This window comes from Chaetodon trifascialis, chromosome 9 (genome assembly GCF_039877785.1).
Source record: "Chaetodon trifascialis isolate fChaTrf1 chromosome 9, fChaTrf1.hap1, whole genome shotgun sequence".
In the NCBI taxonomy this organism is placed as follows: Eukaryota; Metazoa; Chordata; class Actinopteri; order Chaetodontiformes; family Chaetodontidae; genus Chaetodon; species Chaetodon trifascialis.
In genome coordinates, this window is record NC_092064.1 from 27,456,835 (window position 1) to 27,483,558 (window position 26,724).

The window sequence follows — 26,724 nt, forward strand, 5'->3', positions numbered from 1 at the left end:
CCGTGGACATCATGGGATCTCTGCATTGACCCCGACCAGGCTTCTTTAAGGTCAATTTCAGGCTCAGTGATAGACTGAATGAAAAAAGCCTTGAATGATTACATGAATGAGAGCAGCCACAAGAGCTCAGCCAATACAGAGCCAGACATGGACCACCGGACAGAGAGGGTGTGGGCCAGATCTGGACCAGAAAACAGAAAACAGATAAAAGTGGCAACCACTAGAGACGCATGCAAACTTTGTCCAAACTGACTAACGTGGGGTAGGACAGAAAACTCTCTGATGAACCTCAAAGAATCATGAAAAGTCTCTGAAACACTGCTGAGTTCTGTCAAACAGCCTCCAACTTTATTCAAGTTAAAAAGGCAGATTCAGTCACTAACAACAGGTCTAATCCACAGCCTTCCTGTGACGATTGAACGTGTGTGTTTGAGGACTTTAGGGTCCAGGACGCACTTCCTGGACTCTGAGCTGAACACACCCTCCTGTTTCCACCGTGGGAGGAGGATGCGTTGACAAGGAGGGGTTCAAGTTCAATTAGGACAGCCCCCAAAAAAGTTCCCACACAGAGAGGAAAAGAGAAGAAAGCGGAGCCAGACTCAGAAAGGGAAGCCCGGTCAGCCGCTCCGCTGATGCGCGTCCCAGACTCAGACAAGCCATGCGTTCTGTGGGCAGGTCGTGGCTGCTGCTTACAGGCTTCATACTCTTTTATGTCATCTACCTGCTGTTCGGGGCACTGGTTTTCTCCAGCATCGAGCGGCCGGTGGAGGAGAAGCTGCGACATGACATGGAAGCCCTGAAGCAGGAGTTTCTGAACCAAAGCTGCGTCAACGCCGCGTCCCTCGAACGCTTTCTGGTCAAAGTCCTGACGGCCAACAAGTACGGCGTCTCCGTCCTCAGAAACTCCTCCGCCCCTTCAAACTGGGACCTGGCATCCTCTATGTTCTTCGCCAACACTCTGGTCACCACAGTCGGTGAGTTCAATCCGAAGTTTCAGCGAGGAAAGTCACCTGGTGGCGTCATTGCGCATGACGCAAACTCGCCTCAAATAACCTCAAATCGCATGCAGATGTGTCAGAAAAGTGTCAATAATGGAGCACAGAGTATGAACAAAACAAACACAGCAGCAGTCTAATAGAGGTACTTTATGTTTGACTTTGATCTGAGATGAAACACCGCAGAATTTAAATACTGGGGATAATTTAATGGTGTTATTTTGCCACGTGTCATGGATGTATCCGCCGTGTGACTGTTAGTGTAAGACTTCAGATTAAAACACAAAGAGAAAGCTCAAACAGGTTTTATAAATACTGTCCACTGACCAAATGTCCACAATATGGAAGCTTTTTACTCAAGTAGTTTCATTTGATCACGCGAGACGTTCGTGTATGATTTGGCCTGAACAGCACTGAGACACCTGACCTGGATGTTACAGGATGCAGCTGGCTGACAGCGGGGTTGCCATAGGTAACAGAGGTTTTTGTGGGACCAGCCAGGTCATCTGCAGGGGGGGTCAGCAGACGAACTGTAGAGAGTTAAAGAGTTAGTCAGGTAACAGGACAACTAAGCCCAAGCTCGTCTGAGCAGACCTCTGAGGCTTAAAGGGAGGAAGAGCACAGTCTGAAGTTCATATGTGAAAAGTCTGCGCTCAGAGAGGCTCTGAAACAACAGTGAAGGAGCCATCACACGTCCCTCGCTGTCCCTCTGGACTCTGGTTCTGGGCCGTTCTTTTAAAACCCGCTCCTTCCATCTTCCATTAAGATTATAAATGGCAGCAGTTAAATGCTGCTGGTGGAGCTTCATGGTGACAGAGAACTTTATGGTTTCAATACGCTGCCGCAGTATTCTGGTTTTAATGCAGAGACGCTGAAACCAAGAAAAGTTTCCCCAAGGGGAAAATATGACTAATCTTGTGTCATCTCATCTTATCATCTCATATTTTGTAAAGCTGAGAGGGCGTACACGCTGTACGTTTAATCACACACGAGTCTGTGGGAGCAGTGCAGCCACAGAGCTGTTGGTATTCATTCAAATGATCCTGATGTCACAACAGGAGCAGCGTCTGTGTCTCCGATCGTCATCTGAAGTCACAATAAACTGATGTCCTGTGGTCTTAATTGAATGTATTTCCTGTTCCCTGCTAAACTTACAGTCAGAGATAAACAAGCCAGACACAAACTCACTGATCTTTAAAGATTTTTTTTGTTTCCTGTTTGTCTAACTGCAAACTGTGTGGTGTGCAGCTCTGATTATTACAGATAATAGACGCGGCCGCTGTGTGTTGGATCATTATTCAGATACAGAACACCAACTGTTGGCCTAGTTTCAGAAACTTGGAGTGGATGCAGTGAAAATCATGTGTTATTTAGTCACTTCTTGGTTTTGCCTGGTCTTAAATGCTGAAGAAATAAACAAAAGAAGTTGAATAGAAGCAAAAATTTCATGCAGGAACGATATTTAACTCAAATGTTAAGGAGTTTGGCTTTGAAACACATCAATAAATCGTGTTTGCAGATATCATGTTCACACGTCTGTCACTAGGAAAAGTCATGGGGAAGTTTCAAACCATGGAGCGAGTCCCATTTACATCAAGAGGGAAACTACAAATATGAAATGGGATGGAGAAATAACCAAATTTCTCGGCTGACGTTGTTGAACTGATAGAAACATTGTGTCTTAATGTGCGCTGCACATCGTGTTTGTCACAAACGCCGTGTCATCTATCGGTCAGCATTCAGATGCACTCGCAGGCGCTGAGCAAATGCAAATTCATGCATGAAGCAGAAGAGAAGGGACCTTTGTGTTCAGGAGGAGTGTGCTGGCTCTGTGATGCATGAGTTTCCTTACGTGACACTCCGGGAAACATTTTAATGTGTTTATTAGTGCCGTTTTTAAGCTTGAGCTTCTCCGTCCAGGCCGGGCTGATGCTATGTCTGTGCCTGGCACGCTGAGCTGGTCCCAGTGCAGTTGTTAGAAATGATTACTCGTCATTCTACATTGAATCTGATCGCCCCCCCCAGACTGAGTGGATGTATTACAGTAGGGGTCTATGCCCAGGGGCCCGGAGATCAGGTGGGGTCAATCAAATGACTGCAAGGAGATGCAAAACAACCATAAAGAGCAAAACAGAGTGTGTGTCGTTTGTTGTTGTTTGTCTCAGTCTGGGTGTCTCGCTCCTATCGAGGACGGTTCAGGGGTCTTCAGATCTGCTCAGGGGCCCATTGTCTCATGCTTTGTGATGGTGGATAGCTGTTTAAAAAGCTCTTTTTATTGTGTATCTAAGCTGCCCTCTGGCAATGTTATTGTATAGGACCACAGAATTACATTCAGCGTAGAAAGTGTGTGTGTGGTTAAAGATTTTCCTTCCTCGAGAAACATCTGCTGTGTTTACATCCGTCTCTCTTTTTCTTTGACCCCATTCAATCAAAGCAGAGATCTGTTCGGAAACAGAGCCCATGGCAGTATGGATCATGTTGAAGACAAACAGGGACTGTTTTCTCCACAGAGGTGAAAAGCTCACATCACAACAGCTGTCTAACACCTGGATTCACAGTAACTTGTGCAGGTTCGCTGTAGCTCAGCTGTTCTCGTGTTCGCTGTAACAGAGGGTTGAACAGTCTGTTGAAGCCCTGAACGCACCCTGCTGCTGAAGGGCATCTCCAGCTCAGTCTATCTGCAGTCACAGCGATGTCAGGTATTTGCTGTTGGGACACACATGAAGGCTCAGATGTGTATCAGTCTGCTTTTGAAGCATGAACTCGTCGTCTCAACCAGCACAAAAGAGAGACTGTGATATCTGATCAGTGTGAAGGCCCTCAGCGCAGCAGCGGTGTGGTCGCACTGCCAGGTTCACGCCGCAGACGGCCGCTCGGTCAGCGGGACGTTTGCTCAGTCGCACACTTTAAAGGTGATTTCAGACTCACACCAGCTAACCATGTTCCTGTGTGTGTCTCCGCTCTGATCGTCGGTAATCATGAATAACAACCTGTTGGCTCTCTGGGACAAAGAACTCTCTGTACTGATCGCATGAAGTGCTGAATGACCGTCAGACCGCGCCTTTAAACACATCATCCACGTGCAGCTAGTGATCACCAGAGCGTCATCACGCCGAGGCTGTAACGATATTACCTGCTAAGGCTCTTACTGGAATTTTCCACCTAGAGGGAGGTTTTTTATCTTGGTATGCAGAAAATTCATGGAGCTCCATTTAGATGTTTTCATTCTGTTAAACACTTTGAAAATACATTTTACGTGTTTGCAATGCACACAAATACATGTCGTGTAAAAATAATGTAACTGTAATTTTCTGCTGCTGATGATGTTCGAGAGTTTTGTGAAAAGACAAAATTGGATGTGTGTGCGCTTCGTGTCTGTACCAACCCCTCGCATGCAGCGAAATGATATGTTTTCAGGCTTTCATGTCGTGTGTGGTCTCGATCTGGATCTGGCACAGTAACGGATGGTTGAAAGCGTTTAGCTCAAAGCAGCCGTTTCAGAGCACTAAAACTCACAAACTGAACAAACTGCAATTATGTTGTTTGCACGTGAATTTATTTTCTCTAGCGGTCTTGTGGCGGCGCTGCTTTGGCTCAGATGCTGGACGCTTTTAACGGCTCTCTGTGGGGCCGTGAGTCTCTGTCTGGACTGCAGGGATCAATGTGGCGGTTTTATGTGTCTGAGTTGGTGTATTTGTTGTTGTAATGTGGACGTTTTATGTGACAGAGGGGATGGAGGTTTGGTCCAGTCAGAGGCTCGTTTTCTAGGGCTGGAAACTGAACTTAACCCAACTGCTTCAGTGCTATCGAGCATCAGAAAAGAGCTGCTGTGTGTCACTGCTGGCTGCAGCCCAACTTCAAGAGCCAATCATGTGCTGCTGTTAGCACTTGTCTCACAGGCCCAGTGGCTGCGACACTCTGCTCCCACTGATTCTGCAGAAATCTGTACCTGAACCTCATCTACGGCAGCCCTTTTTCCTGCCTGATGTATTTTGCCTGTTTTCTTCCTCTGGTGTCTCCAGCTGATCTGTCCCCTCCCTTCATCTCCAGGTTATGGCCACACCACTCCCCTGTCTGACACTGGGAAAGCCTTCTCCATCCTCTACGCCCTGATAGGAGTCCCCTTCACCATGCTGGTGCTCACCGCCTGCGTCCAGAGGCTCATGTACCCGCTGGTCCTCGCTCCCGTCGGCCTTATCCAGCGTTCGGGCATTGAGCCTCGGCCGGCCACCATCGTCCACTTCCTGCTGCTGCTGGTTCTGGTGGTGTTGTGCTTCTTCGTGGCGCCGGCGGCGGTGTTCAGCACAGTGGAGGAATCCTGGTCCTTCTTGGATGGGATCTACTTCTGCTTCATCTCGCTGTGCACCATCGGACTCGGGGACTTCGTGCCGGGGACGCAGCCTCGGCAGAAGTACAGGCAGCTGTACCAGGTCGCTGTCATGGGTGAGTGCAGCTGTTACTACGTCCCTTGTGGCTCAAACCCAACTCTCATGCAGCCAAACTTTACCTATTATGAAGTAATATTAAGCACAGTAACATCCGGCTAAAGCTCAGAGCGTCCACATTATAAAAGTTGTGTTCAGCCTTCCTCTGATTCAGGCAGCGGTAAGAGATGTTAGTGCGAACAAGTTAGTAAGTATAGTACATTTTTTCTGGTCATACAACAGTTTTTAAGGCTGATTTCCTGTTTCACTTTCACACTTCGTCTTTGTCTTGCCACAGATAAAAGTAGTGTCTCTGCAGCCACAGTGGCGGCCTCACACTTCACCTTTTAAGGGTTTGTTATCTGCAGTATATGTTTGATAAGAAGGTGTTGTCTCGCTGCATACGAGTTTCCTGAGCTTGGAGTCAGGTTTAGCAAATTAGATGCGTGCCTACAGCTTCAGTTCATGCACGTGGATTAGCGCAGAGTCTGGCTCACACATGAAATTTACCACGGACATGTTGAAAGGACATGTTGCCTGACCTCACACACTGTCATTAGCCTCCCAGCTAACATTCAGGACTCACAAACTGCTGAGGTCAGATCTTCTATCTCGTGTCAGAGTTAAGAGACGCAGGGAAGAAAAACACAACTACACCATACAGGTTAAACGGAACAATCTGTAGCTTAAAACAACAAACAGAGAAGGATTAAAACCCCTTTTAGAGCAAAAAGGAACTCACATCTACATATTTCAGTTTGTTTGTACCTGGCTGAGGTCAGCTTCTGCTTCAGCGTTATTTAGCCTGAGAGTTTGTTTATTACGAACGCCTGTTTCCACACCTGAGAGCTCTTCTGAAATATCCAAACATAATTAAAATGTGTGACACACCCAGCGTTATCATAAGATTTGAACATTTCCATTTCACTACAAACCTACTGCACTTCTGCTATCATGAAAGCTCACAGGAGTCACATGACGCACTTTGAGTCTGGTGTGGTTTTGTCCTGTGAGGGTCACACTCAGCTGCCACATGCCTGCAGAGCTGAGATGAGGGCAGGTCCTCCAGAGTGTCTGTCTGACCCGACGGGGGGAGGGGGGGGGTCTGCAGAGGGAGAGACGAGAGACAAGAGACGGTCACATCGATCTGACCGGAAGACTCTCGTCTCTGCCGCAGAGACGTTTCCCCGCCTTCTGCTTTCAGGAGCAGAGATGCACTGTCCTGATGTAAAATGACCTTTCTAACAAAGACTTAATTGAGAGACGTTAGAGGGCTTTTGATTCGTCTGTGCAGATTGTATTTTGCTGATGTAACCTGTTGCTGGAGGAGGAGCTGCAGTTATGAAATAAGTACAATAGAAAAGTTTCTCATTGTTTTGTCTTCCTGCTCTGACGGGGTTAGGGTAAAGGGTTAGGGTGAGAATGAAGAGAAAACCTTCATTCTCACCTCTGATGTGAGAAGTAGCTCCTCTCGTTGCTTCTCTTTTGTGGGTGGCAGATCAGTTCCTCTAATGAAACTCTGCTCTGAATGCATCTGATAATTGTCCGGAAACTGAAGTTCACTCTTCTGTGCCGCTTACTGTAAGTTAATCCAACCTTGCAGAGGACTTCATCACACAGAAGTGACCTGGTGGCTTTTAAAAAGCTTTATGAAATCTGGAGAGAGAACAGACGTGAGCGACAAATGAGTCAATCAACAGCCTGAAAGTCAAAGATGTCCAGTTTTTGCTTCAAAAACGACAGAATCGATCAATTATTGTAACTGTTAGCTTATATTAGGAGCAGTGTCTCGTGTCATCCCTGCTGTCTACGTGCTGCTGGTGCACTTCTGGTAGCCAGTTTCACCTTTCAGTGGTAAAGAGCAGTTTTTTTATGGTGGCTGTTTTTAGGAGCGTCTCATCTCTGAAATAAATGTGTTGTGGTGTTATTGAAAAGAGCGTCACACCTGCAGGTCTCAGCAGTGTTTCGGTTCACAGGAAAGTGTTTTTTTTTTAGTGTGGAAACCGTTTGGGTGCATTCCCAGTGATATGATTCAGATGCTAACAGTGCATGTGCTTCTACACAAAGCCTCGCACTGGAGTCCAGTGGTGCTTTGTTCTCGTCGAGCTTGAGACATCGCTGTCACATGATGGAGGTTATTTTCATAGCCGTGCGCTTGTTTTTCAGTTTCTGTGCGGGTGTTTTCTCTGTAATTGAATCAGGGCTGGAATGACCTTTTTGTCTGAAAGTAGCCACGCTGTGTTGGTCCTCTGCGGTCTCAGCCAGAGAGCTGTGCAGTGATTATCTGACAAACACTCAGGATAACTCGCTGAGATGAATGTGGCCCGCTGAAAAACTTCCACTCTGCAGGACTCTGGTGGCGTTTCCACGGATGGCCTTTCAGGACGTGAAGGTTTAAGCATCATTCTGCTGACATGCGCTTTCTTCCCCCTGTTGTCTTTAAAGCAGGATGATTTAACGTCTGGTTTTATGGTCAGAGGGACTCAGGAAATGCTGCTTTCCTCTGCGTCGTCTTCAGATAATCCCTCGACTTCAGCTCACACGGAGCAGCCGTGTTGTTTCCGCGTCCCACAGGCTCTATTATGTAATGATGATGTGGGTCGAGTCAGATTAACCCAAACGGTCCCTTTGGGTTCTGAGGATTAGTGACCGACTGCAGGACGTGGCCTGTTCTCACAGCCTGATGATGATGTGCTGTCTGCTGGAGCTGGTGAAATACAGAAATACTCATTCCTGCTGTAGTGGTGAATGAAAATAAAGGCAAGCTTCTAGTGAAAATCAAGGTATTGTGTCCTGAGACAGCTCGATTTACCGCCTGATGTTATTAATGGCGGCCTGCAGTGGAAGATTTATTCCATAAATGTACATTTTCCTAAACCTGAACAGGAGCTGAAGGCTGGTCCCAGCATCATGTTGTCAGTGGAGTGGACCTCATTTATTGTCCACCAGTGATCTCTGCATCGTCATTACAAACGGTCTAATCTCGTGTTGTGCAGAGCAAAGGTCCCAAACATGTTGAAACTTCCTCAACATATTGTTGACTGTGCAGAGTTGAAAACTGCTGTTTCAAGGCTTTTCCGTGACAACGCAGCATTTCTAGTGCAAATATTTTGGGATGGTGATTCAGAGTTTGGACAGTCAAAGTCCTTTAACTCTTCAGGTTCTGTTTGTCATCGTGATGAGATGCAAGAGCAGATCCAAGGTTGACAAAGCCACTGTTTGATTTAAGTCAAGTTTCTTGAATTAAATAGTCCTGAAACTTCCCACATATGACCAACAGCAGTGAGCGTTCAGCAGCAGGCGCTGACCTGTGCCGTCAGGCTCACTGTGCTCTTCCCTCAGCCGAGGCCTCAGTAATCCCACGCTGTTCTTAAAGGGTTGGCCTACTTGTTTCGTGAGACACTGTCCAGGACCTGAGCTCCGCGCCTATGTGGGACACGTCAGTGCACACATGTGACAGGAGAAACCCTCGTGTCATTTCTTAAAGGAAAAAACCAGAATCAGAGCAGAAATAACGAAAGTTGAGCGCAGTCTGTTTTCACCCTTGCTCGAGGGCACGTTTGTCCTCCTTTCTGCTGAAATGGACGGACTGAAATAGTTTTCTCTGTCCACAGTCCGGTCTGCCGTCTGTCAGACTTCATCATCATTATTATTAATTCCTCGCCTCTCTACTGCCTCCATCGTCAGAGCTTCAGCTGTCACAAACAGGCAGGCTGTTCGGCCTGACGACATATTTATTTGTCTTTTCTCTATGATCTTCACTATGAAACAGCCACTCATAAAGAGCATTACTTCACATTTGTACCCAATCACCAGGCAAAGACGTGTCGTTTCTCTGGGCTGTTCTGGTGGAAACCTTCACCTCACAGCTGGGTGCGGTCGGATGCCGCTTTGAACCAGATGTGCGTGGTTTCTGTTTAATTTCTACATGGAGCCCAAAATGGCACATGACACTAAAAACGAGGTCTCTCTGCATCGCGTTGAAAAAGGCCAACAGCGTTGAAGTCAGTGGAAGTGGCCTCTGCCAGCACTGAAAAACTGTATTAAAAAGAAGATTATGACAGATTCTCTGCAGTCTGCTGCTATTTGATGATCATCTGATGGAGATTTAACACCATACCTGCAGTCCGTCCCGCTTCCTGCTGCTGCTCAGACTAGATTCAGCTTAAATCTAAGTGCAGCGTTCGATGCGATGATGTCTTGATCGTCTTGAGCAGTTGGTTGTCTGTCTTGGAGATCATGTGTCTCAGAAACAGGACATCTGTTGTGGGGTTGCAGGGAGTCGATTGGTCCTTTACTGTTCTTGTGCTTTGCCTCACACTTACGCATCGCTGTGCTTCTTTCATTACTATTATTTTATACTTATTTTATGCATCCTATGTGCTCTTCTTTCAACCTCATTTTATTACTATAACTCAGTGGTTTTATCCTCCATCGTTATTGTTTCTGTCCCCGTCTTTATGTCCAGTCTACGTCTTCTTTATGTTTAGCGCTTGCACTCACCCTGCATGTGATTCTTTGCAGTAAAGCACTTTGATTTCTTGTGTAAAAGACAGATGATTTTCAGCTGCTGTTTGCAGCCAGCAGTTCTGTGAGACAGCGCTGCTCATAAATACACCAGATCAACAGAATAGTAATGCTTTGTTCTTCCCTAAAGACACGAGACTCAAAGCATCTCCAGTTGTCCAAGCCTTGAAAGGTCCTTTTCTAACTCTGCAGGCAGCTCACCTGGACTCTGACCTTTTACACAAACTGTGCACAGATTCATGCATTAATACACACTTACTGTATCTGACCAGCTTTGAAGAGGGATCTGCAGTCTCATTCCATAAACAGTGAAAAGTGTCTGTGGACTAACCGCTGTCTCTCCTTCCCTTCAGTCTACCTGTTCGTAGGTCTGATGGTGATGTACCTCCTGCTGCGCACCTTCCACAAAATGGCCGACCTGCACGGCCTGACCACCTTCTTCCAGCTGCCGCGCTGTGAGGAGTCCGACCTGGACGAGGACAGGGAGGCCATCGTGGAGAGTGAACACGGAGATCAGATGCCCCCTTTCCTGACGGGAAAAGCCTCCAGTAAGCCCCTGGAGCCGGGGTCACAGCCCTCGTACAACACCATCAACAAAGGCTGAGCCGGGGGGGGGGGCGAGAGAGAAAAGCGGCTCTACCTCTGGCGACCCCTTGGTCTAAAACCAGCAACGAACCCCCCTGCCTGGTGGGCTGAATCTGAATACTTGACTTCATTTGTTCATTTGTCTCCTCTCGTCTCCTCGTCAAAGCAGAGGAGGAGCGTATTAAAAATGCAGAATCGAGATGAGTGTTGAGATTCAGCCTTTGTGAGAGCAGCGCCGAACACGTGCACATACGAAACGACTAACTTGACTACGGCAACCCGCCTGGGCTAAAAGGCACAGACGTTCCTCTTCCTCCTCCACGTCGGTGGTGCGTTCACTGCACAGGCTCGGCTGGCGTGCCCGCAGCCTCGGGGGAGCACGTGAAGGGCTCAGGCTCGTCTTCCATGTTTCTTTGTTCGATTCATCACGTTTGTTTTTGTCACAGCTTTTGCTTTCTGTGCCACAGGTTTGGGTTGCTAATTCAGGACTAACAAACATTGTGTATAACTGTGCTTAAACTAAATCTTGGTGCCAAACGCAGCCTGCGGGTACACTTTCCAACTTAACAACCTTTTACACCTTTAACTGCCTTTGTTTTTATTTGGGTGCATCGTTCAGCTCCTCTTCATTCTTCACATCGTGGCCAAAACGTGTTGAGCAGACCGTCCATTCGTATTTATAGCCAGGATTGGCCTTTACTTACTTCTGCCCCACTTTAATGCATCTTCACAAGCATGAATGATCCCAACAGTGGTGAAATGACGAGTGAATCTGTTAGAACATTCGATCGCTTCCTCAAATAAAGGTCACATGTGGAGCCACGCTGAGCGCTTAAAACACTGGGGACGTTAACTTGAACATGTTTTATATTTAATCAGATTTCCTGTGTGAAAGTAGTGACTTTCCTGTGTCTGGGTCAGCCTTGAAGTGTCTGTCTCAGGACGTGGGCTGTCCTCCTTTATGCTGCTTCCCCCTGGTGTCTACATGGATGCAGCACATGTTGCTGCACCTCCAGAGCAGTGATGCATGGGCTCAAAGGGTTGGAAAAGAGGGACAGAGGAAAAGAAAAAAAAAAGAAAAAGAAAGTGATGGTAAATAAAAGTTTTCGTTGTGATTGAGATGTGATTCATTTCAAAGGAAAACCAAATGTCAAACCTGCTCTGTGTGATTCACAGTGTCTGAGTTTAAAAGACCAGAATGAACATTTGAAATGCACTTTAATGTTCACATCACATATTTTTCTTTTACCGTCATCGTTTTAGTCAAATGAACAGGTTCATTACATCCTGATACTGTTGTGTGTATGTTGTTCTGGTTTAGTAGCATCAGTTTAATGTATTCACATTGGACAACCATGAATTAAAAAGAAGATTTGCTCTGTAATGCGTGTCGTCGTGTTTGTTAAACACTGTCCTCATTGTCAGTGAGTTTGTTCTGGAAACTCGTCCAGAAATTGAATTTGCATATCTTTTTAAGGTTTTGCTGAAGCAGAATCAAACACTGGGTCCATTTTCACCTCCCTTAAGAAATTAAGTTCAAAGTGTGTGAGAGCATTAAAATACTGTCCATCCTCTGAGGGATTGTGAGTTTACATTCACTGCCATCCTCAGAGGCATGCTGGGTAAAAACAAGTCCTCAGAGCCTTTTCTTGATATACTTCAGCTGCCTTTCTGGCTCCAAGCCCTCAGTAAATGGTGCTGACATCTATCATGACAGAGCAGTTTTCATGTTTACCTCAGGAAAACTCTAAGATCAACTTCTCCAATGCTAAAAATGTACACGTGGCAGTTCAAACACAACAGTCAAGCAAACAGGATGTTTGCGGACGCCACACCTGACTCCAGACCAGCCCTGCCTCTGCAACACGTACGAAGCTCCAGCTGTTTTCTTCTTCTCCCAGTCCCATTTTAACACATGCAGCATCATCCCTTTGACTCACACATCCAAAACATTGTAGTCGTGATAACTGGTGGCTGCTATTCTTAGCCCTCAGCGCTCATCCCTGCGTTAACACCCCTGCACGAGCGCGCACAGGAGCACCAGAGCGGCAGGTCAGCTGCAGTGTGGAGGCGGATCACACTCAGTATTAATGAATCCTCACAGATATATTTCTGCATTATATTCACTGTTGTATTTAAGTATAAAACAAATCCACCCCTGACGTGCCTTGATTCAAAAAGGCATTTATTTCAAAAGAGGAGCCAATCGGACGGCTCCTCCCATTGCAGCCACTCACGTAGATTTGAGGGTCTGATTTAATGGGTTGTTGCTTCTAAACCTACACCTCTGATTCTATGATTCACCTACAAATAAATAAACTTATTAAATGCTAAATACTCCATTTAGGAGTTTAAACTGTGTGATGTTTCCTCCTCGTGCACAGCATGAGGTCAGCTGATGAATCTGGTCAGCAAGACGAGTATTATGGGAAGTCAAAGTTCCCATTTCCCCTTGAAGTAGACTTTGGTAACCCTCTGTGGGTCTGTGGTTCTCTAATAATGTCCTGTTAGGGGAAGTGTTCTTGAAAGATGGTGCTGGTTTGGTTATTAAAGGGAAGGTGAGACGGTGTTCAGCCGGTACACTTCTGATTAACTGCAGTGAACTGATAGAGTAACAAAGTGTTTTTTAGTAGAAAATGTAAAATTTGTCTAAAAACAGCAAACAATTCAGCATAAATAGAGAATAAAGTCTCCTACAATAAATGAATTACAATGAATCAGCTGTTTCATTGAAATTCTTATTTTCCCTTTAGTCTCCACAGGAAACTTCTCTGGAAGTTATTATTTAATTACAGATCCTCAGAATAAGGCGTTAGTATAATATTCTGTCCTGACTTGTAAGATGAGCTCTTTAAAGCTGAAGAGAAGTTTTAGAGTTTGATGGCAGCAGCATGAAGAAGAAGCTGGCAACAAAAGGCTGGAGAAGTAGTGAAATGCTAAAAGAAAACAGCTGATGGATCAGTCACAGGTAATCAGCTTCACTGGCAACAGGTGAGTCATGACTGGGTATAAAAAGAGCATCCAGAGAGGCTGAGCGTGCCTGCAGTGATGATGAGGAGGAGGATGTTTGGGAATTGATTGTCTACAGAACGTAATGAGGATCTGAAGACGTCTCTGTGGTCTCTGAGCTCCCCGTCCTGGCTCTCTGATCTCCTGGGGAACCTGGTGGTGGCAGCGATCATGTAAGCTGTGGAGAGCATCGAGGTACTGTGAAGGAATTTTCTTTACTCAGGCCTAAAACATGACAAACTCTCTGAAGACGACTGGACATTGCAGCTGTCCCCCCATCTCTCAGGGGGACAGAGGTCATCGCAGACATGTATACTGTCTCCCCTCAGAGAGTCTAATGTGACTTGAGTGTCAAACACCTGCAGTAACATGTCCTTTATTACAGCAGCTTTCTGACGACGTTCAAGAAAGAAAACACAGCGAGATTTCTTTTTCACATTTTATTAAAAACGTCAGTATAAGTAAACAAACTTTTGCATTAAAAAAGTCTAAATTCATAGTATCTGAGCATTCTGCCCTCAACCTCCAAGCATAACCATTAAAATATGTGTAGAAATAAGTCAATAACTGCCATGACAGTATATTAATATACCATTAGTGAATTGTCAAATATGTTATCACATAAATTACTCATCATGTTAACAAAATATACCATTTATAAATAGTTTGAGACTGCATCCCAACTATTCAGAAAGGATCTCTGCACACTAAACAGAACAAAAGCACAGAATCCTGACAAACAGGCACCATGAACTTCCTCAAGCGATTCATCTCAGCGTTTCCTGTCACACGTCTCAGCGAGCGCTGGATCAGCTGCTTAAGCTGCAGTCAAAACGCCGTCCCAGCTTTTCTTTCACGTGCATTAACAGAACATTTAACAGAACTCGACTTAAATAAACTGACCAAATGTCATGTGTAATGTTACCTCTGCTTACTAAACACAGGCACAACACAGACTACATGATCACAGGACTGAGACTTACACATGCATATTAACAAAAGTGCAATGATTCAGATGTAAACCAGGTGAAACATGTGACCCTCACTAAGCCCAGCAAGTCAGCACCGTCAGGCTCCATCAGCCAGCGGGCCTCAAAGTGTGACTGAAGCTTTTGCATAGTGGTTTGACTTCTGCTAATGTGACACCTACAGGAGCTCCGTGCTGTCACGTTAACACCAGGAGGACGTCTTGTATACAATGACAGTACTGTAAAGGCTCCGTGGATAAAAGCGTCCATTAGAGGACATTAAACACTCGCACTGAACTTTATGGTTTATTGCTGATGTGTTTCTGAGCAACAGCGGCACTGAGAGCAAACATTTAGCAGAAAACTACTTTCAGTTTTAATCTTTTCAGCCTTCAGATGAGACAAAGTGTAAAAGTCAGCTGGTCAAAGGTCAGTGGCATGAAACCATCTTTAACCATCTTCACTGCTAATACAGGGTACATTCACGAAATGTATCATAGCCATACCTCAACTACTGCTTACTGAACTGTAACAGATGAGAAATGATATAAAGAACACTGGAAACTTAATTTTTTTCATAACTGAACAAAATTCTGATTCTTGAGGATTTCTTCTGGCCAAATGACCTGATACCATGAATACACAGAAGTTTTTCATGAGTACAAAGCTCATTTTCAAATCCTGACCTGACCTCTTAGCACCAGATACCATGCCCTCATCATAGCTCGTGGATAAATATGAGGAAAGAATTTCTTCACAGAAGATTTAACCCATTAGTGTTTCAACCGTTCTTCCAACACCAGCAATCACACTAACATTTTACAGTTGTCACCCAACATTCAGTCCACTGCATGAATCAAAACAAGTACATGACTGGACTGCAGCTTTTATTCTGACTATAGATAAACCAGGATGTTCAACGTGAATACAGGATTAATTTGACAAATTTAAGGACAACGATGCCAACACAATTTTCTCTCCACCCACAGCCGTTACCAGACAACTTCTGAATAAAACCTGCTCTCCATCAGGCACCTCCCTTCCTTTGTTCGTTCCCAAACAGCTGAGTCACACTGGAGGCTGGAGCACATGCCTTCCAGCAGTTCATTATGCACTGACTCACTGGTCAGCCATTAAGAATAAACACACACTTATCTGGGTTACTACCTACAAAGTTTCACTATGACTTGACCTCCATTTCTTCCAAAAAACACACACCCTCCATGTTGCTCAGATGCATCACAGCTACTCCTCATCCCACTGATGGAGAATTTTCTGTCTCAGACATCAACCATTTCTACAGTTCTAGAACTTTATTATTACTTTCTAAATCACATAATCCAGCCGTTTACCTTCAGGTTACTTCTGTTAAAATTAATTTCTTTCAGTATGATAATGATCAGACTAACAGGACTCCACCAACATCTCCATCAGATGCTCAAGTCCTTCTCTAATATAATCCTGATTAGAAAAGGGTGCCAAAATGATTGAAGGTGAGGAAGAGGATGAGGAAGACAGTGCGCTGAACCAGGAGACCTAAGGTAAACGTGTCAGATTCTGGTTGAGAGAGAGGGACAAGGGGCGTGATGAAGAGGAAAGGTCATCCTCAGCCTGGTATCCACCTGCACTGCCCCTGAGCCCCAGCACATCCCTGTCCCTCTCCATTGCGGATGTGACTATGTCCTGGAACAGTCCTCTGCCGTGACACCGCTGAGGTAGCTGGTCCACATCGCCTCCATGCTGCTCCCCCGCGCTCTTCCTACTGCTCCCAGCTTCCGTCATAACCTCTGACTCCCTGTTTCATCCATTCCACACCTCCCTCACAGGGCCCTGACAGGTTCTCCAAGGACCTGAGAGGCGTCCGTGGAGCTGCCTGTGGGCCTATGTTAGAGTCCAGTGTGGTGAGAATGGAGGAGATGGCGGCTGAAAGGGAGAAATCAAGATCCATGGACATAGATCCCCAGTCCTCACTTTCATCTTGTAAAGACAGAGGGACATCTGATGAACATGAGTGGCAGCATGCTGGAGACATACTTGCAGCACATACTGTGAAGTAATTCGAACAATCCTGGGGACAGCTGACAAGAGCTGAGTGGCTGTTAGCAAACATCACTGAGGAGTGATGTATTTCTGCAGCCGTGAAGATACCCTCCTGGAGCGCAGATGAAGAGCTACACGCTGGCTGTGACACCTCCAAGTCCACAAAGGGCGCAGTATGTGCCTCCAGGCTCACCTGCCGCAGTGTGTTGGCTATCAGAACAGAGCGCCGCAGGCTGGGCTCGGGTAGCTCCTGGCCACGCTGATACTTGTTCAGAGACACCGACAGCACAAACTGCCGCTGGCTCTCCCAGAAGGGGCTGCTCCTGTCCGAAACCTCCACATCCTTTGGTGGGAATTTGCGCTTCTGCCCCTTCATGGCAATCTTCAAACTGTTGAGGAAGGCATAATAATAATCTACTGTTAACATTAGACAGCAGTTTTTCGGTTTTGTCTTTAGTAAAGGAATTGCTTAACAGTAATTCAAGGGAAATTGTGTCCACCGCAAGAAAAGCTCCACATGAATTTGCTTGCTTTTCTGTTATTGATCACTGATGCTCTCATTCTGGTCTCTGACAGCCTGTGAACATCTGCCCCGATCTGGTCTTAGAGCTTCAGTAACAGACATAATTAAAAGTTGCATCCACAGACTGAGACAGCTGATAGCGAGGAGAGCAGTAAACACTGAAAAGGTGGTTAAACTGCTGTTAACAGAAATCCTTTAAATAAATAAATAAATAAATCAGGGCAGAAGTTAATCCTCATTGCGCCTACACTGATTTACTGTTTAGTACAATTGACAAAGATTTGGCAAAACGGTGCTTTCTTCATAGAGATACTTTGAATTACTGTCGACAAATAAGTATGATAACATCTGATAGAGACAACCGCGTTACCTGTAGGTGATGATGTAAGGTTTTCTGAGTCCTTGCTCAGTAACCTTACCGCTAGCTTAAATGTGAGTTGGGGGTTGTAACGTAAGTTTCAAACAGTTTGGAGGGAAAAATAAAACCTCTCGAAAGAGGCCCTTAATGTGTAACGTAAATGATCTTAAGCTGACTTGAATCAGGTTGATTCCGACGAAAACGAATAACGCAGTGAAACCACTAACCTAGCTGGATGGTAAGACTTTAACCTGGTTTAAAAGTAAGACATGTTTGAGCAAACAGACCTGTTGAATCACTTCCCGTCTCTCCGCAGTACGTTTACGTTCGTCGATACTTTTCTGTTGGTTGTCCTCCTTCTTTGTCCAAAAACCTAATTTAACGTCAGACGGTTTCCTCCTCTCATTCACGAATAAATCAGCGATTAAAAACCATTTGAGAGCTTTCAAACTCCAAACGTTGCCGTTTAGTTTAGCTAACCAACTGTTTCGATGTTCTCCCGCCCGTGATTTCAGTTTCACGTCAAACCCTTTCGAAAGGCATTGTGGGTAATGGAGTTTGTATACGTTACATACCATCAGTCCAACTTTTCGTTACAAACCCGCATCAAACACACTTAAATCTATTTAAATGACAAATATAACAATGTCATTACAGTTCATACAATATGTAGACGTGTAAGTTCAATCCTGCCCTGATTTATGAGCCCAGGTCGGCTTGTCAAGCTTATTATTATGTAATTTGTAATCAGCATGTTTCTTATGTTTCAGTTAAACCTACAGTAAGTTTAAATATCAAACTTCTGGCAGGATATTGTGCTACTGAGGGATCAATAAATAAGTCATAGGTTTAAAAACGTGCACATTTCACTGACAATTTGCACACGTTAACCATAGTAAATAAATTAAGAGCTTAAAAAGCCCTACACATGTACACGTACGTGGGAAAAGTCATGCCGGTCTCATTTCAGCCGGAAACAGTCATTTAACTGAGCAACAGTCGTCAGGGCGAACTTTACAGCTGACATAACTTCTACTGTCGTAAACCACCAACATGTCGGACTTCACCGTTTCCATTTAAAGTCCATCGCTCGACTTTAAGCCACATGCAGATGCAGCGAGTCAATATTTGAGGACGTGTTGGCTCCTCCTCGTGTGTTCACATCAGAGAAACGCATAAAGCTACTAGGACATTAAAACAACTTCCTCTAGTTGCTTTCAAAATAAAACCCAAAATTAGTTAAATATTTCACGTTGGTTCTATTGAGCTTTTTGATGCATTTTTTTTTTAATTTTTTGTTTTTTGACACCACCACCAAAGACCCTACATGTTTTAAGATACGCTATACTGCTATTACACTAATATACTATATCAAAATACTCTTGCGACATAAAAAAACAAATCTTACCACATTAAAAAAAAATCAGATATCCATGAGTAGGCAAATATTTATTAATTTCAAACGTCTAACCACTGCACACAAGATGTCTACTACTTCACTGTAACGTCTGTTCATAATGTGTGTGTGCTGGAGGCTTCAAGGTTGAATGTAACTTTGAGAAATCCATCTGAGTGAGTGATGATAGTCAACAAAACATGACTAGCCTAATTTCCTTAATTTGAAAATCCTAACTTTGATCACACTAGACTTTTAAATAAGTGGTGAGACTCAGGATGTAGATCACAGACTTGCTATTACGGCTCATTTGCAGAGGTATAGGTTGGTAAGGTGCTTTACACTGAAAGGCTTCCTGTTGGATTCCTTTCAGTGATTGAATTTACCTGAGAAAGACTGACAGAAACATGTAGTTTAAATCACAAGAAGTCTGACATCAAGGACATGTGAATGCACTCTGATCTGACCATATAGAATAGTATCATACACTCTTTAATATCATTTTGTCACTCCAGCATCGAGCAGCCTGCAGCTCTGCTCACACACACATACACACACACACAAACACATCAATTTACTCTTTCAGCACAACCTTTTGTACGATAAAGTCTTCTAAAAACAGATCTTCTGTGATTCAGAGCAGCGTCACATGATGAAATGTTCAATGATGGGAAACAGAACATTCAATATGTAAAGACTCTTAATGTGAAAAGCAGGACAGGTTTGGCACTTGTCTTAAAACGTATTCTGGTGGAAGCTGAAGATAAAAGTCTAATTAGTATAAAAATATATAACAACAGCAAGCAAAAGCTGCTCACTCATGATCATACAGGTGAACACATGAAAGCATTTGTGTTTTGTCACAAACTAGGACTTTGAATCTACAAAGACATTTATCTCTGAGCCTCAGCACAAACAAATGGTTTCTCTTTGGCGGAAATAAAGAATGACGATAAGTGACATGAAGAGATTTAAACCCCTGTTCTGTCTGAGGGCATCAGGAGGATTATTTATACTCTCCTGACACTCCCATACTCTTGCCGTCCCACTCTGAGGTGGACAGACAGCTGACGAAGAAATGTCCCAGGTCGTGTTTAGAGATGGCTCTTCCTTTGAGCATGTTCTCCGTCACCACGTAGCTCTCCGTCAGAGGAAGGTCGTCTGGAGGGAGCAGGGGAAGCCAAAATGTACAGAAAATACAGGAAACACAGTTAATAAAGCACCAAAGACGAGATAGAGACAGAAAAACAGGTGCAGCAGGAAATAGGATTTAGAAATACTATCAAAACAAAAGTCTTCCATGAAATCTGCCCGAGTCGCGTCAGATAGATTTAACAGTGACGACACCATCTCCCATGATGCCGTGCTTGTTCACAACGCCATCAAACTGTTTGTTTTCATTGATCCTCAGTGGCAGAAACCACATACTGTCTGTTTAAGACCTATTTTGGTGACAGAGACTTATTTCTGGATTCTGTAAAGAGCACTTTAAAGGGTTTTGTGTCCTCCCCGGCTGGACGTCAGTCACATTTTGCCTTTAAAGTTATTTTAATTAATGTCTAATGTTTCTTCCACATCTGCTTGGAGTAAAGCTGTTAGTTTCCACTTCCTACTGACCAGCGATGTGAGGAGGCATGACGGCCACGTAGTCCAGCCCCGAAGTCTTCAGCACTGTGTACATCCTGTCATGGTCCTCTGTCACTGGAATCATGCGAGGTGGGATCTTGGAGCGATCCCACAGCAGGAAGGCTGCGAGGGAAGATGGAGAAAGTGGAGATGAAAGAGAAGCAGAGGGGGAGAGTTTTAATGAGCCACCATTTTCACTCTGAGACAGAAAAGGCAGTTAAATAAGTGACAGACACATGTTTAGATCTGAGGCTCGGTTGTCTTAATTAACAGAGATTTAAACAAAAAATATGTTCCCAGGTACATTTTAAACTCCAGATCAGCCACATAACAATAACTCTGAGCACTTCATCCACCCTCTTACAGCTGTCGTGATGGTGAGCTGTACCTGACATGCAGCCGACCACTTTGCGGATCCCACGAGCCTTCATGGCTTCAACGATGTTCTTGGTGCCTTCAGACATCACGGTGGTCGGGCCTGGTGAGCACAGATCAGATCAGAGACTCACACTGAGCCGGAAAGTCACTAAATACTCTAAAGCTGCACTTGAGTTCAGGTTTGAGACACTGGGACTTAACTTTCCACTGGCTGACATTTGCTTCACTGTATTTCAGAGAGCTTTTCTATTACAGAGTCAAGTTCAGACATGAAAACACAAGATTAAAACCTTAAAACAGTATTTCAAGATTCAAGAAGATTCAAGAAGCTTTATTCATCCCGAGGGAAATTGCTGTGCAGCAGTTGCGATACAAAGTGTAGAAGTAGTACGAGTAAAAGGATAGATAAAACACACAACTAAATGCAACAAAGTGCAAGGCACAATTAGAATAATATAGGATGAATAAGGTGAAGAATAACGGAGTAACTAAACACACTAAAATGCAACACTGAATGCAACAAAAGACAGTTAACGTAGGTATATATAATATACAACAATACACACTGTGACGGTAGTTGCATGAATTGAAATATAAACTGAAATATGAAAATTGAATATAAATGAAATATAACAAGTACAGTCTAAAATAACAAGTACAGTCTAAACACTTTAGACTGTACTTGTTATTTTAGACCTTTAGACCAGAGTGAAGTCTGCAGTGTGACTGAAGGGACATTTTCAATGCAGTGCAACTACAGTTTTTCCACTTTTGAACATATTTTCTGGTGTTGTCTGTTGTCTGGAAGTTGCTTTTGTGCAAGTTGATTTATCTACAATTAATCAGCTGGTCAATGGGGTCCAATCCTGCTTCAGATTGTGGGTCACACAGGGTTGTAGGGGTCTTATGGCGACCTCTAGTGAGTGTTTTGCATCATTACACCATTGAAAATTCCAGTCCTCCTTGTGTAAGGTGACCACGGTCAGTTACATAAGTAAACGTGCTTTTTAACAGTCAGCCAGTGTCAGCCAAAGAACAAACAAGAAGAGAAATGCTGCAGCTTTCAGTCACACAGAGAAATCCAAAGCTTGAAGGAAAGACTCAAATGCAAACAGACTGGGAAAAGTGCAAATTAGTCCATAATTCTGTTTGTAAAGTTTCCACTGCGCCCTGATCAGCTGCTGCCTAAATATCTGCGTCCATGAATGAAGATGAGCGGGTGACTCAGCAATGTTTAAGAAGTTCACCCTGTCATTAGTATTACACAATATACTGCTGAGCGTGACCCTCTCTTCATTAAACACCAAGTCAGCAATAAAAATGCAGAAGCTAAACTCACTTTGAGACAGACAGAGAAACATGAGACATTAAAACACGAGTATTTTACTTTCTCCTCTCATAATGATTGTTTTCTCCTTACTGAGATTGTTCCTGGTGCCCAGGATGATGATGACAGCGTCCTGGCCTTCCAGGGTCTTCTTCACATCCTCTTTGTTAAGCACGTCTCCCACCTCCACTCTGGATGCCTTGTGGTCTGCTGGCAGCTTGGTGGGGTCCCTCACCAGCACCGTCACATTGTACCCTGAGGGAGGAAACGTGGAAATGAAACAGGTGCTCACACCATCGCCACCATGACAGACGCCAGAAAACTGTCCTAAAAACCAGCTGTGTCGTATCTGTAAGGATGATGCAGCATAAGGCCGTTTCAGCTAACACTGGCTGTATGTCGTAGCTTCACAGGGTCTCTTACATCCCACCATCGTACACCTGAGCGCTTATCGTGCTGGAACTGCTGCGTATGTTGTGAACATGGCGAGATTGGCATTAAAATCCAACAGGGTGACATGATTTATACTTCTTCAAACTAGAGCAAAAGCGTCTTTTCCACAGTCTGCTGTACCGACTTCATCACCTACACGAAGGTGATCCCACCCTTTCTGTGCGAGCGAGATAGTGAACATCTTCCTCTATCAGCTCTGTGTCACAGCCCGCTGTGACTCAGCAGAATGCTTAACTCCAACGTCTAACATGACTCAGTGGCTCTTTTGCCCCATGAGGAGGAGGAAGAGGAGGAAAGGAAATGCTGTGAAATCAAATTAATCATGTGACATGTTGTGTCTGTGTATGAGATTCGAGTGTGAGATCTGTCTTCAGATTCAAACCCATGATGTTCACATGGTTAAGAAAAACAAACGCACCTCTGCCAGGTGTAATCAGATTACATTTGCTGCACAGTCTTCAAAGTATGAATTAAAGTAGGACTGACGGATCTGAACAAAATCAAATATCACCACACTTTTGACCAAACACCATGGTGTGGATTTAAGGAGGTCTTCCAGTGCTTTCAAAAGACGTTCATGGAAACTTTGAGAAAAAACAGTTGACAGATCAGGAAGTCAAGATATACTTTTACGATCATCACAATCTAGGTTACTTTTTTAAAACAACTTTTATTTAAGTTGTACTTTTGTGTTGAAAACTTGCATTAAACATGCCAGAATTCACATTTGTTTCATAACTTAAAAAACATGTGAACAATTATAAGTAAACAAATATCTTATCCAATAGAGGTCACAGGTCACGTAATGGATTGGCATATCTCACCTTAGTGTATTCACGTTTTGGCTCTGAATCCACAGCAGCAGAAGTACATGTGGACTCTGTTTTTACTGCATTATGAATGTTTTATGTTCTCACCGACACATGCTGTAAAGACTCGGCTGAACGACGTATTGATTGATTATTAAACCTTCACGTGACAGACAGACAGACAGACAGACAGACAGACAGACACAGGACTCCTGTGAGCTCAGGTGTTTCCCCTAAAGGTGTGAAGAACTACCAGGTCGGGCTCACCGTTTCAGACTGGAAGGAAACTTAAACCAAAACCGAAACAGAAACTTCTCAGAGCTGAAAACTCAAACTGAACACAACGACAGAGAGGTGTTACTGTCGGGGTCTGCAGGGGCCCCTCATGGACCCCTGTGAGGTCCGGCTGCATCCGCAAAACACACAGTTACATGATCGATTCTGTTCTATTCTGCTCTATTCTGCTCTACTGTCGCTCCTCACCTGCAGCTACCGCTTGCGGAAGGGTCGCGAGCCCGGTCATTCCCGTGGAGCCAAATATCGCGACGTTTTTGATGAAGGTCGACATTATTTGTCACTGAGCGAGTTTCACGATGCTGCTGTCACAAAGTGGGAGATCAACTGCGAGCGACGCGGAGGACGCTTTCACTTATCAACCACATTTGATTTCTTCTTCTTCGAGTTTCTTTCGGCAGCCAGCCTCCACGGTGACGCATTACTGCCACCTTCAGGTGTTATTCTCCACCTTTACCTCTGTCCAGCGTCCCCTTCACGTCCAGGCCAGTTGTCCTTAGAAAACGACATAACCATTTCCTCCCTTGCATATTATCTCTGATATACTTTATTCCTATTTAGTCCTGTATTTCCCCTAAATGTGTCGTCATTTCTTGTCTGCCATGTGTAAACTTCCTGCATGACGTCAGTTTATGCTCAGCTGTGTCAGCCTCATGGCCCGTTCGATGTTTTCCTGTAATGAAAAGTGAACTGTTAAGGTTGCTGGGCTCATTTCTCTGCCTGTTTAATATGACTTGCTCTTTCCTCTTGTTTCCTCTACTTCTAAATAACCTCTCTGTTGGATTTGGATTGGATGTAAATGTCTCCTTTTTATTGCATTATGCCAACGCTGTCAACACTATTGAGTCGTCTTTCTCCACAGTATGCCTTTGTTTTCTAATTGTGATTTTTAATATTGTCTCCACCTTCCGGTTTTGACTACATATATTGCCAGTTTGTCTGCTCTCTCATTTCCCAGGACACCTGAATGTGCTGGGGCCCATATGGATGTGACATCCCCCCCTTCAAACAGTTGATTGACTTGTTAAAACCCACTTGGTAACTGGGAACAGCAACTGTGGACCCTGTTGCATTTGGTTGAGGATCCTTTGCTTCATCTGCAAAACTCTGACATCTGTCTGTATGTTTACGGTCCCTGTAACTTAAGTATTCACTGGTTAGATCAGCATTATCATTAATGTACTTATTTTTGTGTAATTCTGGATCAGCAGAGGAAATCACATGTGATACGTGCAGAAACGCCCCCTTCCAGGTAACCAGAAGAGAGGCGTTTCTGCAGCTAAGACTCCTCCTCCCACACCCAGGGTTGTTATTATTATTATTTTATTTACATCTTTATTGAAAAATCAACAAGATTCCTGTTAAAACAATTTAACACATGGGACATTGCATTTCCACTCATACGAAATAAAAAAAACAAAGACAAAAACAGACTTCATCCATCCATCCGTTTTCTATGCCGCTTGTCCCTTTTAGGGTCGCGGGGGGCCGGACGGGCGGGAGGAGGGGTACAACCTGAGGCCTGTACCATGAAGCTGGATTACGGCTTAGTGAGATAACTTCAGGTTTAACCCTGGCTTTTCGGTACCATAAAGGTGGCTTACTTTCTATCGGGCTACGTTGCCGTGGTAACCTATGCTGAACACCTAACCTGCTCCGGAGCAGGATAAGTTCAGGATAAGAGCTCAGCAGGTATAAAAGCCCCACCTACTGACCAATCAGTTCTCTTGGAAAATGGCCTGTCCGTTTTATGAGAACCCGGTGGATCTTGGTGCACAGCTTGTGCGAAGAGCACTCAGGCGCGAGAGAATATTTAGAGATCGCTGTAATCCGTTTGAATTGTCTGAACAATCACTGTACGAAAGGTACAGGTTTTCAGGAGAGGGGTTACAATACATCTGTCAGCTGCTGGAGCCTTACATCAGCAATGTAATGCACCGCAACCACGCACTGACAGTCCCGCAGACAGTGTGCATTGCACTGAGGTTTTTTGCCACAGGTAATATATTTCTTAGTGATGTTTGTAATTATTATGATGTCTTTAAATCCCTCGTTGGATGGGTTACAAGCAAGCCACAGATAAAATGCCATTAATCAATTATTTGTTTAAGTAAATCATAGATTGATTCATTCATTCATAGGTACTTTTATGTATTCTGTTGGCGATGCCGAAAACCTCGGGAAAAACACAGTATGTAGAGCTATTCATAAAGTCGCGGGGGCCCTGACTGAGCTTGTCGATGCATTCGTGGTGTTTCCCGGCCACCTGCCCACGCAATGCATCAAAGAGGGCTTTTATGACATCGCAGGTAAGCAAGGTTGATGTGTAATTTGCATAATGTAGACTAAGCCCTGGGATGTTTGCCGTTGTATATTGTATTGTATGTAGCCTCCAACATGTAGGCGTACATATACATATGCTACATGTATAAGATATAGTAAGCGTACTGACCACTTTGAAGTATATTTTTATACTTATGTTTGATTTGCTCCCATGTTCCCTTTGCTCCACTCGGGTTGCATCTGAAATAATAAGGCTACAATCACATGCCATAACGAAAAATTTCATACACACATACATTTATGGAACACACAAATGTTACTGCAGTCAGATATACAGTCGGCGATTTTTTGCCAGCAATCCTTGCGCCGTTTGGCAGCTGCAACTGTGTTGCTTTTTGCCTGGATTATTGATTTGTATTCCTCATATTTATTAATTATTATTGTTTGCTCCTCCGTAGTGAAATATGCGGCTCGGGCTGATTTTTCCATGTTTGCGATTGGTCGCATGCAGCAAACTCCGCCCTTTTTATGTGAGCGCGCACAGATCTAGATTGGACAAGCCTGAATTGAATTAGTGAGTTGATAGCCAGCTTTATTTATCGAAAATCCGGAGGGCAGATGTCTCGTTAAGTGAAGCCCGATAAGTAAGAGGAAGCCCGGCTAGGTTAATCAAGCTTTATGGTACAGGCCTCTGGACTGGTCGCCAGCCAATCACAAGGCACAAACACA

General features: G+C 44.4%; 3 protein-coding genes across 3 annotated transcripts; 1 reads left to right on the forward strand and 2 right to left on the reverse strand.

The window, feature by feature from the left end:
* The first annotated feature begins 569 nt into the window (after positions 1-569).
* On the forward strand, positions 570-11,913 carry kcnk6 (potassium channel, subfamily K, member 6). Its single transcript, XM_070970530.1, has 3 exons — positions 570-974; positions 5,046-5,438; positions 10,300-11,913. Exons 1-3 carry the CDS (start codon positions 659-661, stop codon positions 10,548-10,550), a joined length of 960 nt encoding a protein of 319 aa, XP_070826631.1. The 5' UTR covers positions 570-658; the 3' UTR covers positions 10,551-11,913.
* A 4,238-nt stretch (positions 11,914-16,151) lies between these two features.
* On the reverse strand, positions 16,152-17,791 carry sertad3 (SERTA domain containing 3). Its single transcript, XM_070970920.1, has 2 exons — positions 17,717-17,791; positions 16,152-16,937 (listed from the first exon to the last, which is right to left on the reverse strand). The coding sequence occupies exon 2, from the start codon at positions 16,922-16,924 to the stop codon at positions 16,268-16,270; it is 657 nt and encodes a 218-aa protein (XP_070827021.1). The 5' UTR covers positions 16,925-16,937; positions 17,717-17,791; the 3' UTR covers positions 16,152-16,267.
* A 942-nt stretch (positions 17,792-18,733) lies between these two features.
* On the reverse strand, positions 18,734-24,092 carry blvrb (biliverdin reductase B). Its single transcript, XM_070970468.1, has 5 exons — positions 23,902-24,092; positions 22,250-22,411; positions 20,840-20,929; positions 20,443-20,574; positions 18,734-19,986 (listed from the first exon to the last, which is right to left on the reverse strand). Exons 1-5 carry the CDS (start codon positions 23,984-23,986, stop codon positions 19,832-19,834), a joined length of 624 nt encoding a protein of 207 aa, XP_070826569.1. The 5' UTR covers positions 23,987-24,092; the 3' UTR covers positions 18,734-19,831.
* Positions 24,093-26,724: the final 2,632 nt, after the last annotated feature.